The sequence below is a fragment of the Chlorocebus sabaeus genome, chromosome 17 (assembly GCF_047675955.1).
Source record: "Chlorocebus sabaeus isolate Y175 chromosome 17, mChlSab1.0.hap1, whole genome shotgun sequence".
In the NCBI taxonomy this organism is placed as follows: domain Eukaryota; kingdom Metazoa; phylum Chordata; class Mammalia; order Primates; family Cercopithecidae; genus Chlorocebus; species Chlorocebus sabaeus.
In genome coordinates, this window is record NC_132920.1 from 40559005 (window position 1) to 40579158 (window position 20154).

The following is a 20154-nucleotide window of genomic DNA, read 5'->3' on the forward strand; positions in this document are numbered from 1 at the left end:
GGTCAGAAGGAACCGATTCACCAAGGTTCTCTTGCCTGGAGTTAACATTCTGAGGATTCTAGCAGATCTTAGGCTAATCAAGGGTTTCCCGATTAGGCTACAAACGTGAATCATTCAGTCAATATAAAATACAATCTATTAACAGGTTGATGGGAAGAAGAAAGGATAGGGGAGGCAGTGTAATGTCATGGGAAGAACTAAGGCTTTGCAGCCAGACTTAACTGTGTGACCTTGGGCAAGTTACTTAACCCCTCTGAGCTTCCGTCCCTTCATTTATAATATGGGCATAATACTATCTACCTAAAAAGGCTTTAGTGATGATTCAGTGAGAAACATATGTGAAGCAACAAGCACAGTATCTGGAAGCTGTAGGTACTCAACAAGTGTCAGTTTCCTTCCTCTTCTAAGCTGTGCTTTCAAGTCAATTGTATGTCTAGAGTCACACTGTCCAGTACAGTGGCCAGTACTAGCCACATATGGCTCTCGGGTACTTTAAAGAGGGCTAGTCTGAATTCATATGTGCTATACATATAAAATACTTTAAAGAGGGCTCATCTGAATTGATATATGCCATACATGTAAAATACAAACCAGATTTCTAAAACTTTGTACCAAAAAATACTATAAAATAACTTACTAATAATTTGAGTGATTACATGTTACAATAATATTTTGGATATATTGAGTTAAAATATAAGATTAAAATTAATTCTACCTGTTTCTTTATGTTTGATTCAACATGGCTACTAGAAAATTTAAAATTACAGTGTGGCTCACATTTTATTCTATTGGACATTACTGATCTAGATACTAGAAAAGACAAGGTTGGGAAGCTGTGTTCCAGAAGCACGTTTGTTTCTATATCTTGGGTTTGGGTTTTGGTTTGTTCTCCCACGGTTTCCCAGTAAAAGACCCTTTTGAAAAAAATACTATCCAGGGCTCAACCAAAATGGGTAGAAGATACCCACATGCCCCTAGTTGTCAGGCGCTGTGGTGACCACAGTCCAGGAAAAAGTAGGTAGGGCTGGCACATCAGAGAATGGAGATGTCAGGTAGGACAGTCGGGACAGCTGGGGATAGACTGTTCTTTTCTTAGCCTGAAGCTTCACTTCAGATTTCTCTACCTTTCTCTACCCTGGGAGGATGATCCCATTCTCTATTATTTCAGAAGATTCCCCCACCGTATACACGAACTTGGCAAGAAGCAGGCTCCCACCAGGCAGTAACAAACACAGGTGCAAGAGAAAATGCCACTTCAAAGCCATCTTTAGAAAACCCCAGAGTTTCCAGAGAAATGAACAGCAGACATTCACAGACATAAGAATGTTCTTTTTTTTTCTCCCACCCAAGGAGTGTGGTTAGTGGTTGTTTTTAAAACTGTACATTTTACTGTACATTTTTTTTAGCAAAGGAGAAGATTGGCATTTATATTCTGACCACAGGGATGCTGCTTTCCAAAACTCCAAGTCAGAAACATGACAAACACAGGAGCAAGTACATATGATGTCACGACAGAACTCGGAGCCACTGATGAGAATAGACAGTGAGTTGGTTCCTTCCGCTGTTCACCACCTTCCCTCTGTGTGTCTGAATCCAAAGGCAAAAAAGAAAGCTGGTATTTGAGACCACTTCCACAATGGCTATAGTTTGAAAGGATGAATGAGAAAGATGAGGAGGGATAAAAGAGAAGAGGAAAAAAACAGGAAGGGAAAAGAGAAAGGGTGGAAGAGACTTCCTTTCAAGTTACCCAATTCTGTGGGTGCTTCTGTGACCATAGAAGGGATGTGCTCCAGCCCTGGGACTGGCCTGGAAAATTGTTATAACTTGAGGTCTCAGGAGGAACTGGCCTGGTCTGTTAATGACCTTGTCAGGACCAGAAAGGGACTGGGAAAGGCAGAGAGTAACAGGAAAAAAAAAAAAAAAAAAAAGAAGAAGAAGAAGAAGAAGAAGAATGAAGAGAAGAGAGGGGAGGGAGAAGTGAGGAAGGAGGAAGGCCTGGGATTTGGAGACTCTGGAACTAGAGCCAAAGGTAATTCTGCATAGACAGTTGCAATCCCTCCTTGTGTGTTCCAGAGTGGGGTTGGGGGCCAGCAGCTCAGCTCCAGGTCTGAGGCCATTGGAACTTTTTGGCCCAGAATGGTCTTGCCTGTATGCATTGTGGGCTGTGTGGATGGCAAGTGGAAGAAGGAAGAACAAAAGAGGGAAAATAGAGGTCTATGGAAGGAGTTGGGAGAGGAAAGAATGAGTTGGAGAGACTGAGGGAGAGGTAGTGAGTTGCTGATGAGTAGACACCGGACAGGGATACAGGGGAAGGTCATTCCAATCTGTCTACAGCAGGTTCTCTGGGGGCACATCTCCTCTTCCCCTTCTCTTGCCACTGTCTGGCAGGGAGGGGTTATCCCTAGATGGAAAGGAGCCTATGCACCCCTCCCATTCCACCCTGTAATTTCCAAGGATGGACCCTCCTCAAGAAACCAAGAGCAGGCATCCCCTCATCCCACCTTGAGCCACTTTCTTAAAGAACAAACATGGGGCATCCTTTGGACATAGAAATGCCCTAGGCAGGGTGAAAACAGGGTCATGGATCCCAAACACCACTGCCAGGAGGCAGGTGGCCTTGGCTCCTGCCTTGACCTGGTCATGAACTCACTGTGTGACCTTGGGCAATTCCCTTATGCTCTGTGGAAGGGAGAGGGAGGGTTAAAGATGGGATGATTGCAAAGACCTCCCCAAGCTTCAAAAGCCTATTATTCTAAAAAGATTCAACTTCCCCCCTCCAAGGCTTCTAGAATTCTCTGTGCCCAGTAAAAAGAACGGGGACTGCTGTAACCAGCTTGTGCTTCTGGTATCACTAAGCGAAAAGGCCTAACATCTAGAGTCATGAAGAATTAATAGGCCCATAGAACTGGAAAGGGACTGGAGACCTAATACAATCCCAGTATTTTTGCAAAGTGGCAAATTCAGGTGCCAACAGATAAAAGGGTCTTGCCCCAGTTACTCAGCAGGCTCTTCATGTGACTATGGACACATGAGCTTTGGACTCCAAGTCCACTGCTCTTTCTGCCACCCACACTGCTTTCCTTAAGAGAAGCCCTCCTGGCCTGCCACATGCTCAAGGGGGACTTTCCATGCCAGCTTCCCAGAAAGAGTGGCAACAAGCCCAAAGCAACTCCGGAAGTTAAGATCCCTTGTGCCCTACAACATGAAGCCCTCCTCCCTCCCCACACATAAGAACCCAGGAAGTTACTCTTCTGGTTCAAACTTCTGTGATAGGTGTGGCATGTCATGATTGAGAAGCAAAGGAAACTAGGTCAGGTATTAGGGGTCAGTCACTCACCCCTTCCAGTGTCGGGTGTGGGGGTGGTTGGGAGTAATGAGAGCTCTGGGCAGGGAACCCCACAGTCTTCCCCCAAACAAGTGTGGAAACAGAATAATTCCCTCCTCTTGTCAATTGGCAACAATTACCCAGTACCAGGGCTGCTGGGAACACGCATTCATATGTACGATTAACTCTCGATTATCCGTGTGAATGAAGAGGAGGAGTCTGGGAAATGGAAAAAAATAAATTAAGAAATAAAAACAACACTAGACCCATAAGCAATCCAAAGCCGCTTGCTTGTAGGCTACATTTGTGATTAGAAAGGCGGAGTCTCGCCTTTCCAAACACTCAGGGCTCAGTCCGGTATTTGAGCGAGTCCGCATTCCCTGAGCACACCCCGGCCGGGTGGTGGGGAGGTGATATGGGTGTTGGGGGTTGGGGGGGGGACACGAGGCCATTGACAGGGAGAGGAAACTGTCCCTGGATGTAAACATCACCATGGAAACTCCACAAACACTTGCCAGTGAGATTCTTTCCCCTTCTTCTCCCACCCTGCGCGCAGGAAAGGGAGCATGCCCACCCCCACCTAGACCGTGCTCTCCATCACCCACTCGGAGCTGCCAAAAGTCCCTCGGGCCCCCACCAGGTCACTCTCCTCGAAGGGCAAGAGCATGCCGTTGACAGAGAGGCTGCGCTTCGTCCAGATGTTCGAGACCCTCCGAGGGGGACTGTAGCCGCCGGGCACTACCCCTCCCGCCGCCGCAGCCGCAAAGTCCCCCATGTCGAAGGAGTGACTGCGTTTGGCCTTGCCCTCCAAGGGCAAGGGGAGCAGGCTCCTGGCCCGGGCCGCGGGCGGCCCCAGCAGTGGCTCTCGGTCCGAGTGGTGGCCCCTGGCTGACGTCCCAGCCCCTCTCCCGGCTGGAGTCCTGGAGTCCAGCAGCTCCTCCTTTCTCTGACTCTTGAGGTCCAGGGAGGCGAAGGCCCCCATCAGGCGGTCAAGGCTGGGCTTGGGGCGCGGGGCGGAGGGTGGGAGCCTCCAGGGGGCCCGTCCCAGCCCCGCGGCCTCCCCACTGCCCAGGGAGCTGGAGGAAGAGGAGTCACTAGCGCGGGCCAGGCTGGCGGTGAAGTCCAGGAGCTCGTTGCGCACCACCACCTTGGGCGGGCCCTGAGGCGGGGCTCCGGCAGGCGCGCTGCTTGGAGGCGGTGGCTGGGCGCCATTGGTCTGCGAGTACACATTGCTGACGGCCGCTGCCATCTTACTGGGGGCCTCGTGGTTGCAGACCTTGTAGCGCACCATGAGGATGACGATGAAGACCAGCAGCGTGGCCACGATGATGCCCCCGATGACCAGGATCATGGTGCCGCCCAGTATCTGGCTGTGCATGGACTGGCACTGCGGGTAGTCAGCCTTGGTGAAGAACTGGGCACAGCCCACGATGTTGGTGGCTGTGAGTGTTGTGGCTGTGTCATCCCACATGGCCAGCACACACAAGTCGTAGCCGGTCCCAGACACCAAGTTGTTGACCACGAAGGCCTTGTTGGAGGCTGGGATCATCCTGGGGAGGGAGGTAGACACAAAGAGTGAGGGGTGGTGGGGTAGAAGGACAGGGTGAGGGTGAGGGGCCAGAGGGAGAAACAGAGTGAAGGGGGAGGGGGAGGGATGCCAAGACACACACAGGGACACAGAGAGAATAGGGCAGAGGGAAAGTAAGGGACAGGGGTGAAGAGACACAGAAGAAGAGAGATGAAGAGACAGAGAAGAGGGGAGGAGAGAGGGACAGGGGCAGGCAGGTGACAGGAATAGGGTATAGGAAATGAGAAGAAAGAGATGTGAGGAGGAAGACCCAGACAAGGGAACCAAGGGACAGGTTGGGGTGGAAAGGAAGGTGAGAGAGGGAGATTCAGGGATGGAGTGTCAGGGAGAGGTATAGATGGAGAATGTGTCAGAGACCGGGTGAGAGAAAATCCAGATATATGGGAACAAAAACACAAAAAGACAATGAGTATGAAGATGAAGGGAATGAGAAGGGGGGTAGTTGAAAGCAGAGAAAAGGGGAGGCATTTACAGGTGGAGGGAAAGAGGAGGAGGGGGAGAGACTCAAGCAGAGTTGAGAGGACACACAGGGACAGGCAGAGGGAGAGACAGAGAGGCAGAGAGGTTAAAGTGTGAAGAAGCAGAAATTATACAAAGGGACACCCGCTACCCTCCTCCCTCATACCTGCTACAAGTATTCCCTCTGTCTCTGGGAAGGGCGGGGTGAGAGGTCAACCCTGACCCTGTGTCAGCCCACTCCAAGGCTCCCTCCAGCCCTCCTGTGACCTCTGAGATTCACAGGGATCCCCATCAACACTTTCTGAGCCTTCTTTCTGGACCAGGTGCTGTGCTGTGTCAGAGACAAGATCCTGCCTGGAGAGGCCAGCACCACCCTCACCTCCAAAGGGCTTTCTCATGACTCAGGAGGGAGAGCATTTGCTGCTGCAGACTGAGGGAGAGAGGGTCTAAGCAGAAGAGGAGTGGAGGCAGGAGAAGGGGGCCTGCCGCTTAGGGGTGGAGGGACAGTGCAGTATGAAGGACTGGGGGGCACTTCTGCATCCCAGAAGAAAGGGACGATACCTTGGTCCTAGTTATAGTAGCCCAGGCTCAGCCAGGAAACCTAGGGGAAGAGTTTCTGTAGTAGAAGACTTTAACTGCTCCTTCCACCTTAGGGGAGGGTCTGATGGGGAAGCACTCTCCCCACATTGTGGCTGATCCTCTCCTGCCTGGACCTGCTCACTCTGAACTCTAGAACCTTGTGACCTTGTTAAGCCTGGATGCACACCCTGAACTCTAAGACCCTTTTTGAGGTATCATGCCTTCTGCTGATTCCAGAGATGATGCCTGTGTCACTTCCATAAACACTCCTGAAGAAATACCCAGGCTTGAAGGTAACACTGTGTAGCTTTCTTGGTATTTCCTCCACTCCCATTCTCCTATTCCCTACTACTTGAGAACGAAAGGGCTCTATCAGCAACCATCAACCCCTCAAACCTAGAGCTGGGCAACTTAATTAAGATATCAAATATGAAATACTGAAGTCTGAAAACTTCCACCTGGGATCCTCACACAGAGGACTGGAACTGACAGGCAGATATTGACATCCCGTCAGTGGGCAACCCCAGTGGCTGCTGCCTCCCTCCTCACCTGCCCACCTGCTCTTTTGCTAGGGAAGTCACACTGGAGGAAATTGAGCCCCCAAGGCCCAACTGATATGGTCTGGCTGTGTCGCCACCCAAATCTCATCTTGAATTGTAGCTTCTACAATTCACGTGTGTTGGAGGGACCTGGTGGGAGGTAATTAAATCATGAGGACGGGTCTTTCCCATGCTATTCTCATGATATTGAATAAATCTCATGAGATCTGATGGTTTTATAAAGGGGAGTTTCCCTGCACAAGCTCTCTTCTCTTGTCTGCCTCCAGGTAAGACATGCCTTTCACCTTTTGCCATGATTGTGAGGCCTCCCCAGCCATGTGGAACTGTGAGTCCATTTAACCTTTTTCTTTTTTTTATTTAAATTTTCCAGTCTTGTGTATGTCTTTATCAGCGGCGTGAAAATGGACTAATGCACAGCCCCACCCCTAGCACAGTGTTTGGGGCAGAAGAGGCCAGAGGGGTTAGGAGGGGTGGATCCAGCAAGGACCCTGCAGCCAGCCCCACAGGTCTATCTGAAGACTTCAGAGCCAGTTTCACCTGGGCATCATGACAGTCCTGTAAAGGCAGTGATCAGTACTCCCATTTCACAGAGAAGAAATGGCCGAGACTCAGAGAGGGTAAGTGATTTGCCCGAGGTCACAAGCTTGGACTGCTAGTATGCAGCAGTTGAGACTTTTAACACTAGCTTCTGGGTCCATGGTCTGGGCTTGTTCCTCATTGTGTGACAGACGTGGAAGCATTTTTCCTCATTTCAGTGAAAAGTTCACCCTGGCCTGTGGTTGGTCAACCACCTTCATCCCTGGAGCAGCTTAGAGCCTGCTGTGGCTCATGCTCCTCTACTGATAGGATGCCCTGCCTGCTGGGCCATCTGCTGGGCAGGGCCTAAGGAGCCCTGTATGGCCATCGCTGCAGGGGACACTCGAGTCCTCCAGGCCTCGTTCCTTTCCCCTCAGGGCTAATGATGTAAGTTGAGAAGGCAGGAGCTAAGCACACCCAGAACAGTGACAGCAGCAAGAGCAAACACCAGCTGGTAACTGTGTGCCATGCTCTGTTTTAAGTGCCCTATGCCAACTCACTTAGGCCTACAGCAACTCCCCGAAACAGCTGCCATCATAATCCAGATTTTTCAGATGGGGAAACAGAGGTGCAGAAGTGTTAAGCAAAGATAACATGGCGGAGCTGGGATTAAATCCCAGGGAGGCCACCTTCAGTCTTCTCTGAACCACCGCACTCCACCATTTTGCTGGGTCGCAGTGATAGAAGAGCATGTCCACTTGAGAGGTGGATGGACACCCTTGTTTACTGAATACCTGTTGTGTAACATAGATTTCCACATTCATGATTGCATTGAACACAGCCACCCCAGGACACCAAAGATGTACTACAAGCCCAGAAATCTTCTCAATATTTAGCCACCTTCTCCTGGGAAGCAGACCACACTATTACTACTATTACTACTACTACTACTAATAGCAACAAAATAAGAAGAACAGCTAACATGAGGGCTTACTCTGTGCCAGGCACTATTGTGAGATATTTAAGGGGATTAAGACTCATTTAATACTCCCTAACATTGTTGGGAGGCAGTTATTGTTATTCTCATTTTCATTTAACGGATAAGAAACTGAAGCACAGAAAGTTTAAGCTACCTGCCCAAGGAGGCCCAGCTAGTAAGTTGGCAGAGTGGGATTCAAATCAGGCAGTTTGGCTCCACGGCCTCCACACCTAACCACTGGGCCATGCTGCCTCCCAGACACTGCCCCATCTACCTGTCCTTCCTGGGCAACTTTGTGTGGAAACCTGCCTGGCCTCCCCAACTCCCCTTTGCTCCCAAACTCAGAGAAAATCATAATGTGGTGAAGCCACCTCCTAATGTGATGAAGCTGCAATTGGGCTGTGCTGCTGATGGAGGTGTAACAAGGCAAGGCTGATTCTTGGCGGGCCACTGGCACCTGGATGAAGGGTCAGGTCTGGAACAGTTTTGCACTGTAACTGGCCCATCAGAAACAAGGCCAGCAGGAAAAGCCTGCCAGGATGAAGAGCAGAAAGGCAGAAGACGGCTCCTGATTCCTCTGCTGTGTGCGTGCGTGCGTGTGTGTGTGTGTGTGTGTGTATGTGTGTGGCAGTAGGAGGAGCTGGGGTGACTTAAGGAGAGCCAGAGCCAGCTAACTCAAAACAGCCCTAGCGGGCAAGGTCAAGTTTGCCTTTTCTAATAACAATAATAACCAGTATTCGCCTATTGTGCTGGCATGTTTACACGCCTTATCTCATTTAAGATCCTGACAACCCTCTGAGGAAGTTATTCCCATTTAGAGAAGGAGGAAGCTAAACAGTTTGAACTTTCCCTTGGAGGAATGATGGGGCTGAGACCAGATCAGGTCCACTGGGACCCAGAGCCCACACCTCTTAAAAGCAAGACCACTGCTGCCTCCAGGCAGCCAACAGACAAACTGCATGAGAAAGTCACAGGAAATGGGCACTCCAGTGAAAGATAGAGAATTCATCTCTGACCTGTGTACCCCTGTCCATCTCATCATCCAACCCTACGAAACCATCCACGGATCCTCCAAGCTGTATCTGGGGAGCCTGGATTTCCCCCTTCACTCCTGCTCACAACCCATCACTCTGGCTGGTAGATTCTACCTTTTGAACACCCTCTGCCTTCCAACTCCACATGCAGTGTTAGCTTAGGGCTGTCCATTTCTGGTCGGGATGGACTCAGCAACCTCCAGTCAGGCTCTCTGCCACAGATTGTGCTCCCTGAAAGTGCACTCTCAGCACCACACCATGTCAAGTGCTCCACCTAAAACACAGCTCTAGCTGCGTCCCCTGCCTGCTGAGATGCTTCCAGTGCTGACTACGGTCTACAAGAGACAGTGCAGCCTCTTTAGCTGGGCTCCAAAACCAGGCTGCTGTCACATTGTTGTCCTTCTACCCACACAGCCTCTAACGCTGCCCACATTCTTAAAAACTTGCCCAGGTAGGAAAACACTGCAGAATCAGCCGGGGCCTGAGCGGGCAGATGGCACTTCCTAGAAGGATAGTTAAAGAACTTATTTATCAAGGGACTAATTGTAAAGAGGCAAGAGGTTATGGGGGATCACAAGGGAATGTGCAAGAACCCAGAGCTAATAGCAGCCAAGAGCCGAGCTGTTGCCTCTGCCACACCCCCAGGAGAGAGAAGCATGTAGGCCAGTGCTACTCGTAGTGTGGCTCACAGATGGCTGCCGGCCCATGGACAGTTTGTTCCTGCTCCATGATCAGACACTACAGAAGTCAAGAGTAAGCATTAAGGCTTTATAGCAATTTGGCATTGGTTGTCACATTCAAGTGCGTTATGATTATTTCTGATAACTTAGTTCTAGTCTTACAAAAGCACTGGCCTGCAACAGAGTGGGGAAAATTGAAGCTGCTCCTTCACAATGAATAGCTTGAGGAGCCCTGGGCTAGTGCAGGCTTTCTCAGCCCCGCCACTGTTGACACTTTGGCTGACTATGTCTTGGTTGTGTAGGGCTGTTCTCTGCATCGTAGGAGGACAATCCCAGGACACCCCGGGCTCCACCCACCAGATGCCAGAATACACCCACAGTGTGACAAGCTAAAATGTCTCCAAGCATTGCCCAGTGACCTCTGGGGGCAAAGTCACCCTCCACGGATGCACATTGGTTTAGAGAATTTGGTTGAGAGACAGAAGCTGCCAGGGGCAACCTCACAGAGTGGGCGCCAGACAAAGAAGTAGCCGGACCTCACTCTTCTCTGCCGCCGACCTTCTGCTGCTCCTCTGCATGGCTGAACCAAACTGAAAGCCAGGTTCACAGGCACATGCAGGTCAGGCTTCCCGAGTGCAGAGCAAGGCAGAGGAGGGGAGAGTGGATCCCGAGGGACAATAGACAATAAATGGCTCAACCGTCAGGTCAGTCATGGGCCTCTCGGTGAAAAACACGTCCCTGAAATCCTGAGAGATTTCTTTTCATCATGTAAACTACCAACATCTCTGTTAGCAGAAAACATGAATTGCTATTTTAAGTTAAGCTGTTCCAATGCGTTAAATTTAATTAAGCTCACACACTCTAAAAGACAATTTGAAACTGCAACCCCAAGCACTTACTCAGGAAACACAAAACAAACCTAAGTGACTGCCTCTGGATTGTTTTTCTTTTTTTTCTTTTTCTGTTAATATTATTTTGGCACTGTTCATTCAGTTTAACACTAGCACACAAATCTACAGTTGATACCAGAGGTCTATGAAATCACAGGCGCATACTGTTATTCTACTGTGGGCTCTCGAATCTGTTCTCCACCTTTCACCTGCTTGCCTCTGCTCTGTGGGGAACTACATTTCCCAGGCTACCTTGCCTGTTCCCAGGTTTCTGAGCCCTCAGGCTGCCAGGTGGAGGTGGCCAATGGAGGCACTGGAGAGAGACTGGAGGGCCGGAAGAGGGGAGAAGCCAGGTATCTCTTCTACTTTTTCATCTCCAAGTGGTTTTGCCCTGTCAGGCACTGAATTTCCTCTGTGATTCCAGCTGCCAGGGTTCCAGCTCCTGCTAGACACATTAGGATCTTAATCACTGGCCATACCATCTCCTCCTGTGTCCTTCCAGCCTTGGATGGGGATGGGTGGGTGGTGGTGGCTTCCGGCTGTTGCTAATCTCTATAGTGCCTCCCTGCCCTGTCCCCCACCCACTGCCCCTGTACCCACTGTCCCCACCTGTTGTTGACCTCTGAGCAGCTCCATCATCCCTAAAATCCAAACCCTGTACTGAATTCTCTTTCTCTCTCTCTCTTTTTTTTTTTGATACAGAGTCTCACTCTGTAGCCCAAGCTGAAGTGCAGTGGTGTGATCTCTTGGATCACTGAAACCTCCGCCTCCGGGTTTCAAGCGATTCTTGTGCCTCAGCCTCCCAAGTAACTGGGACTACAGGCACATGCCATCAAGCCCAGCTAATTTTTTATATTGAGTAGAGACAGGGTTTCACCATGTTGCCCAGGGTGGTCTCGAACTTCTGAGCTCAGGCAATCTGCCCGCCTTAGCCTCCCAAAGTGCTAGGATTACAGGTGTGAGCCACGGCGCCCGGCCTGAATTCCCTCTTTCAAAAGACCTAAAATGTTCCTTTTTTTTTTCTGACTGAATCCTGAATGACACAAGGAGATAACCTTTACATTGTTGAGAACATTCTATTTATTAACTTATTTCCTTGCACTTTGGGAAAAGATGATCATCTCTTCATGTCAGCAGCAGCACATCTTGGCTGCATCTGGTGAAACTTCAGCTGTAGGAAACAATTTACCAGCCTCTTGAAATCACTCATCACTCCCCCAGTAAGCCATCTTGATCCCATTATCCCATTGCACACAGTGGTCCCTCTTCCTTAGCATCATATCTTTCTCCACCGGGTGATCTCATCTTTTAAGGCCTGACTCATAAATTACCTCTGACCTCACCAGAGCTGTCTTTTCTCTCCCTTCTCCCACAACCCCTCCTACAGTCCCCTGTTAAAGCCCTGGGGGTTGTTCATGTACACCTTTCCCTTGAGGACTGGAACTATGTCTTATTCCTCTTTGTATTTCTACTGCTGATCATGATGTCTGGTCTAGAGTCAATGCTAAGTAAATATTTGCCCTGTGGTTAGGCAGTGAGTGCAAGAGTGCTTTGCAAAATGTTAGGGCCTAAACATATGTGAGGGATTCTTATCTAATATTCAAGGGCTAGCTAATGGTGAATTCTCAGACACTGGCTGGGTCTGAGGACATCTTTCTGGAGAGGTATTTTTTCTGTCACCCAGGCTGGAGTGCAATGGCATGATCTTAGATCACTGCAACTTCTGCTTCCCAGGCTCAAGCAATTCTCCTGCCTCAGCCTCCCGAGTAGCTGAAATTACAGGCATGCACCACCATACCTGGCTAATTTTTGTATTTTTAGTAGAGATGGGGTTTCGCCATATTGGCCAGGCTGGTCTCGAACTCCTGACCTCAGGTGATCCACCCGCCTTGGCCTCCTAAAGTGCTGGGATTACAGGCTTGAGCCACCGCACCCAGCCTGGAGAGGTATTTTTTCTGTATCCTTGAGGCTTACTGCAAGGGCTCCTGAAAACCTTTCATGGATGTGCATATACGTATGTGTTTGGGGTATATGATTGCGTGTAGGCCTGTGTGCAAGAAGATGTGTGTCTAAGAAGTATCATTTGTCAGCTGAATGTGTGGGTATTTGTGAGTATATGTCAGAGTGTAGGTGTTTACATGTATGTGGCAATAAGGGGTCCTGGTCCTAGGCGATGTTAGTCATTGTTCTGCCCCTCTTTCAACCAACCCCCTAACCCCACCACCCCCAGAGGCTCCCACAACCTCTGAAACGTCTGAGGTGACTTCCTGTGTGACCTCTCCTGCAGACTGAGCCTCCTCTTTTCTAATGGAACGGAGTTTGCCCCCCAGAAAAGGCATTTGGACCTCAGAAATAGCAATGGGAATGGAGTGGGAGTTTCTGCCTGGGCCTCGGCCTCCAGGAAGAGCCTGTGGGCTGACTACCAAACCCCACTCTCCCCCTCTCTCGTGACTTCCCATTTAGGCCACACTCTCTAGGCTCTCTTGCAGCTAGTATGCCCATGTGACCCTTTCTGGCTAAAGGGATGTGGAGGATGTCATCTGTGCCAGATGATCTGTGCCATCTCTGGGCCATCTCTTTGGTAGGTCAGGATGCCTTCCCCACACTCCCCTTTCCTTCTGCCAGCTGGACCTTGGGGCAGGATGACAAGGCCTGGAGGGAGGTACATACGGGTACCTAGGTCTCCCATGAGGAAGGTCTCCTGATAACCTGGCACACTGCTCTGGACTGTTAGGACAGTGAGAAATCAAATTTGATTCTGCTGGAGCCTTTACATTATGGCAATTCTTTGCAACAGCAGCTGCCTCCCCTGACTAACAGACACCTGCAGGTAAGATGAAGTAAGCCTGAGGAATTTGCTATGTAGTAGGTATGTGTGTGAGAGACAGGGTGAATGTGTGTGTTTGTGTAAGAGGAAGACATTGGTGCTGGTGTCTATACAAGAAATCCTTGCCTTCCTGGAGTTGTCAACAAATACCACCTCTTGTATCTGCATAATTTCTCCAGCCTCCAGCCTCCCCTCTGCTCCCCTAGCACCACGCCTTTCTAGGTGCTCTGTCCTCTCCTCCCTCCATCAGTGATGCACCATGGCTGCCTGCTGAGCCTCAGCGCTAATTTGGAATGGCCACATCAAGTTTCCCTCACCCCACCGCCCTGGCTCTGTGTCCTCATTACTGGCTCTTCACAGAACCACTGGCTTGCCACCCTCTCTAGCTAGCCTTGAGATCTCAGACTACATGACATGGCCTCATTAAACCAAGCCAAGCAGCCCTTACTCCCAGATTCTCTCTCTTCCTGCAAGCCCCAAAGGGACCTGTTTGCTTTCATGCATGAGCTGCAAGGGAGTAGAGGAGATGAGTGTGGTTCCATCCTGCATACAATTTATTGAGTACTTAGTATGTGCCAGGAACTTGACAGGCAGAATCTCTTTGATTCTGCACACTGACTGTATGAGGTAGGAATAATTACCCCATATCACAGATGAAGAAACTAAGGCTCAGGCAGATAGAACCTCTGCTCAAGCTCACACAGCTGGAAAGCGGCTGAGCCAGGTCAGCCAGGCCACAGAGCATGATCTTCCCTATGTTGTATTATACTGAATTGAATTGAGCAGAATCAGGATTTAGCAGGAGGCGAGTCTTGGAGTCAGCCAACTGTTTGCCAGCAATTTAATAAGAAAAAAATAACCTGCATTACTTTACAATGATAGTTAACATTTTTTAAGCACTTACTATATGTCAAACACTGTTCTGAATATTTTCCACGTATTAGTTAATTTAATTTTGGGAAATCCTGTGAGGGAGGTACTAGTCTTATTATCATTATGGATGAGAAAATCGAGGCTCCAAGAAATTAAGTGACGTGACTAAGCTCTCACAGAGAGGTTCGTGCTCAGCCAAGATTGAACCCAGCACTTTCACATTTCCTCAATTCATGTTCACAATAACCCTGGGAAGTACATCTAATAATTGTGCTGCTGTTTGAGAGGCAGCGGTCAACTGAACTGCCGTGGGCTCACATAGCTGATTAGGGCCGGAAATGGGACTCCAGTGAATAAGGAGGGCAGTCTCTCTACTTCAGGACACATGCTCCTGGGAGGTCTGAGGGAAGTGAGGGAACCACGTGGATATCCATGGGCAGAGTTTCCAGGCAGCAAAGAGGTGCCAGTGCAAAGGCCTTGAGGTAGAAACAGTGAGGAGGACGGTGAGGCTGGAACAGAGAGATGGAAAGGGAGAGTAGCAGGAAATGAAGTCGCCAAGGTAGCAGCTAGGAGCCAGGTTCTTGCAAGTATGTTCACTCTTGTGTTCCAACTCTGAGCATTGGCTGCTAGGTGCTAGTGTTAAGGATTCTGAGGCTGTGTTTAGACTCAGTGGGACAGAGTCCTCTGGAGACTGTCTCATATTTGCTGTTTCTGGCCTAGAGATCAGAGTAGTTAGAATTACCAGTACAAGTTGTAGACCCTACTGGTGACTAGTGCCAAATGCTGGCCTTCCCTAAACACCAGGTCCTGAGTGATCATGGGGGAAGGCACATGTCTTTTCTTTAGAGTGGGATGATCATGGAGCTGGTGTGACTCAGTGAGGGCTCCAAGGATCGGAAGCCTCTGATCTTCCAGTTGGGGCCAGGGATCAGAGGCCTGGGGTTGGGGGCCAGCCTCTGTCCCTGCTCTTCTGTCCTTGTGGCTCCTGAGAATATGGAGCTTCCACAAATGCCCCGAAGCACCCCTGCCTTACTGGCAGTTACTTTAGCCTCTCAGTGAGTGAAGGGGCCACATTCCTTTCAATAAGATTGAGACTCTGAGACAGAGCACCCCAACCATTGCCTCAATCCTCAGGTGTAGCCAGACATCCACTTCCACAGCCCCTGAGACAGCAGGCAGGGTTGACATCAGCCCCTGTTGAGTTGGCCTCTGGGTCTGGGTGTCCTTCCTTGCTCCCATCCCCCAGCCTCTTCTCTGCCAGTGGTCAGAGCGATCCTGTTAAAACCCAGGTCAGAGCCTGTCTTTCTCGCTCAACCCTGCTCCTGCCCCCAGAGAAGCCCACCTCATGTAGTCAAAGTCCTCACATGGCTCACAGGCCCCAGGCGATCTGCCCCTCCCCTCTTGGGTTTTGTCTCCTTCTACTCCTCATTCTTACTCTACAACCTGGGCTCCCCGCAACTTCTTAAATCTGCCAAGGGGGCTCCTGCCTCAGGACTTTCACACTGGCTGTTCCCTCTGCCTGGACGCTCTTCCCCCAGGTATTTATATGCTAGCTGATTTACTTCTTTCAGGTCCCTGTTCCAATGTCACGTTCTCAGAGAGGCCATCCCAGATCATCTTTTCAACACTGGGGGCTTCCTCAGGCTTGTCACTCCACTCCATTACGCCCCAATGCACTTTTATTGCCCAACAGACAATATCATTGATTTATTATGATTACTGTTAGTTGCCTTTCTTTCTCTCTGTCTACTAGAATGTCAGCTCCCTGAGGTCAGAGTTTTTTGGGCTGTTTTGTTTTGTTTTGTTTTTACCTGTTTTGTTTACTGATATTTTCCCAACACCTAGAACGATACTTGGCACAGCGTAGGCCCTTGAAAACATTGGCTGAACTTGTAAATGAAATGAATGTTCCACACTGCACTGCCTAATATAGTAGCTGCAGGTGGTCATTTAAATTTAACTTCAAATTAATAATAATTGATTAGAATTAAAAATTTACTTTCTGAGTCATAATAACCAGATTTCAAGGGCTCAGTAGTCACATGTGGCTAGTGGCTACTAGATTGGACAGTGCCACTGTGTGACATTTCTGTCAACACAGGCAGTGCTATTGGATGGTGCTGTTCTAGAACATGCTATGCAGCCCTATCCATGTACCCAGCAAATGGTATTAACACTGTCATTTTCTATGTGAGCCCTGATGCACCAAACAGGTGGGCCAGTCCAGGTGATGTTGTCCAGCTCTGGGGCAGTTCACACCAAGGAATGAATTTGTCTTGGAGGCTTTGATCCAGACCTCTGAGCAGCTCCCCATTCTCTCTGAGGCTCTGGACAGCTTCATCCCTCCTTCATGACTCTTCCAGTTCTCCATGGTTCCTAGGACCTGTGGGTTCAGCATGCCCTCTCTGGGATTCTCTCAGGCCTATCTCCAGCTCCTCTGCCCCCTGGAGCGTTCTCTCTGCCTCCGATACTCAGCTTGTGCCCCAGCCCCTTCCCAAGGCTTGGCCCCACTGGCAAAGCTGCTTCACCTTCCCTACAGTCCTCAAATAGGGTCAGCCCTTAGCCAGCCTGTGTCTTTGGGCCCCCTCTGGTCCTTTGTTTCGATATTCTGGTTCCTGCTTTTCTGCTTCCCATGTTCAAGCTACCCATTACACATCTGACACAATTCTATTAAGAAAAATCCCTCATAGATCCAATAACAATGATAGATATCGGAATACCTACCGTTAGCAAGAGAAGTTGAAGAGGCAGCAGGTGCGGTGGATATGCACACAGGCTCTGGAGCCAGACTCTGGGGTTCCAATCCTGGTTTTGCACATACCAGCTATAAAACCTTATCTTGGGCAAGTTTCTTAATCTCTCTGTGTTTGTTTCCTAGAAATATCCCCTTTCTGTAAAATGGTGCATTCAGAATCTCTGCCTTATAGGGTTGTCATGAGGATTCAAGGAGTCATGATTCCTAAAGTATCTAGGTCAGTGCCTGGCAGAGAGTAAGCCCTGCATGAGGGTCTGTTACATAAAGGAGTGGGCCATGCTTAACCCGCTTAACCCCAAGGAAATGCCTCTCTGATGGTGGAAATCCAGGCCTCAGGGATTTGTGGCTGACAAACCTTATGCAAATTAGAAACAAGGAGATTCGGCAGTGCCTGACCCTAGCTGGGCTGGCAGGGAGGCATCTTGGCTTCAACACTTGCAGCAGGATGGGTCCCCTTCCAACTTCCCATGAGAGTCTTGTTCAGAATTCACGTGGAGGAAGTGTCAGGAAAGGCCTGGCTGAGCAGTGGCAGAGGTGACAGGAAATTAGGCCAAAGAGAGCTGAGCCCCAGCAGGCTGCCTCTGTGCTCATCTCCCCAGCGTTAGGCCTTACCCGGTGACAGGTGAGGATCACTCGTTGGGAGGCCCTGTGTTTGCTCCCTGATTTGGGAGGCATGGTGGATGCAGCTGCCAGGCAAGGACTTGGGAAAGTCGCAGCCCAAGTGTTTGGTGGAGGCAACAGTGTTAGGAAGGGAGCTTCGCCCTGCTCCATGGGGCTCCTTCATGGAGGGGATAAAGCCAGGAGGTGGGAATCTAGGCACTGGCACTGCACCACCGGGTTCAAGCCCCAGTCCTGTCACTGACCAGCAGTGTGACCTTGGCCAAGCCACGTAACCACCCTGTAAGAGGGGGCAGATGATAGAGCCCCGTCACAGGGTTGCTATGAGGATTACATGAGCGAATCTCTGTGATTTGAACAGTGCCTTGTCCCTAGTGAGTGCTGAATTTGTGCTAGTGTTTGTGACTGAGGACAGAGAAGTGAATCCAGGCCTGAGGCTGGATACTGGCTGATGGATCAGGTGCACAGCCAGCTCCGCAAGCCAGTCGTCTGAGGTCTGACAGTCTGTCTTGGTGCAGGCCACTGGGGCCAGCCTGCCCCCTGATCCGGGCACTTCTCTTGCTGACTCATCAAGGTGTCTGCTAGCTCTTCCCAGTTCTTCTCTGCCCTCACCATGCACAGATCCTAGGAATTCCAGGTTGAGAAGGGCCCTGAGAGCCAACCTGCTCATCAGCGCCTCCATAGCAGGCCCACCTGGCTGTCAGCACCCTCTGCTCACACACTTCCGGGATATACCAGGCAGTCATCCTAGCTCTGGACAACTCCTAGTGACTCATGGGGGCCATGGTCTGACAGACTGCGACTTCCTACCACCAGCCCAATGCAACCCCACAGCTGCCCAGAACAAGCCTGTTTCTTTCTTTTCTACATGTTGATGCTTCCCATATTGTGAGGCCACTCTCTCATCCCACCTTGACTTTTCACATCTCCAGAATTCACATTTCCGTTTCTTCCAACCATTTCCTCATAGCACAGTTTCTAGTTTGCTGGCAGGCTGCCCCGCCTGATCATACCCAATCACATGTCAGTTTGTCTTTGGCCCTTCTCTTTGGGGGTTCTGAGTAGTCAGATCCTATGCTCCCCAATCAGACATCACACTTCTTGTGAACACCACCGCCCTCCCTGAAAGTACACTGGATTCTCTAGAAGCCACATCCCATTGGTGGTCACACTGAGCGGACTGTCAATGGAGAGGCCCTGTGCTTTCCCAGGACTGCTGTTAAGCCACATTGCTTAAACAGTGTCCCCACCACTGCAGGCTCAGCCAACCCAGGCGAGCTCTTGAGCCCATGTAAGGCCTGCCTCTCTCTCTCTCTCATTCTGTGTATGTGTGTGCGCGTCCTCATTCAGGTCTCCACAGATATAGAAGTCTTTTCTGCATTTAATTGTCTTTAGCTTCCAGCCCCCAGGGACTGGGTTGGCATATCTTAGAGGAAAGAGTGTAGGCTTTAGACTCAGACAGAAATCTCTCTTTGAAGGCTAGTTCTGCCCCCGACCAGATGTGTGACTCTAGACCATGTAACTTTCCTCTCTCTGAACCTCTGTTTCCTCACATGTGAAATGGGAGAGTAATACCAGCCTTCTGTGGTGAGTGTGAGAAATCAAGTACAACAGGAATAAACATGTCTGCTCCTTTCCTGGGCCATTTGGTACCACAACGACGATGACTACAGTGATGCTACTTGTCATTCATCTCCTGGAGGAGCTGAGAAGAGCTTACTCAACAACTCATCACGTACCGAAAAAAATGCAGAAGGTGTCAGATCAATTATACCTTGTTATAAACACAAACGTGTGCAAAATGAAGATTCCCCACCAGCTGTGCCCAAGACACGCTAGAACAACCAGCAGACACCAAGTAAACACCACCTAATGATGAGCCTGATCGGACCATTCGCCCCAGTTGGCAGATCCATAATTTCGTGGGGGCATCACCCGGAGCACAGGCAGCACCAGCCTCCTTGAAAATGCTATCGTTTGCTCTCTCTGGCAGCACTTCCACTAAAACTGGAACCATGCGGAGGTCAGCATGGCCCCTGCAGAAGGATGGTGGCAAATCTGTGAAGCGCTTTATATTTGTATGAAATTCTGGCACATGCTACAACTTGCAGGAACTTTGTGCGATTCCACTTATATAAAGGGCCTAGGGTAGTCAAATTCATAGAGACAAAAAGTAGCAGGGTGGTTGCTGGGTGCTGGGGGAAGTGAGGAATAGGGAACTCTTATTTAATGACTACAGAGTTTTAGTTTGGGATGATGAAAAAGTTCCAAGATGGATGGTGATGGTGACTGCACAACAATATGATGTATTTAGCGCCAGTGAACTGTCCACTCTAATGTGGTGAAAATGGTAAATGTTATGTATATTTTACAATAAAAAAAGGGCAAAAAATATTGCAAAGCCAGTTCTACCAGGTGAGCAGGAAGAGGAGAGGTTGTTGGAAATAGATGTGTCACTTTAGGGAGGCTGA

General features: G+C 49.7%; 1 protein-coding gene and 1 non-coding gene across 2 annotated transcripts in view; one reads left to right on the plus strand and one right to left on the minus strand.

Annotated features, from left to right (window-relative positions):
- Positions 1–755: 755 nt before the first annotated feature.
- LRFN2 (leucine rich repeat and fibronectin type III domain containing 2) overlaps positions 756–20154 on the minus strand; it is a 194458-nt gene continuing 175059 nt past the window's right edge. The window contains exon 3 of the mRNA XM_007972687.3: positions 756–4875. Coding sequence (XP_007970878.1) covers positions 3906–4875 — 970 coding nt within the window. The 3' untranslated portion in view covers positions 756–3905. The remainder of the gene's footprint in view (positions 4876–20154) is intronic.
- Positions 19661–19763, plus strand: LOC119626928 (U6 spliceosomal RNA). Its single transcript, XR_005243101.2, has one exon. It is a non-coding gene; the product is annotated as a U6 spliceosomal RNA (small nuclear RNA).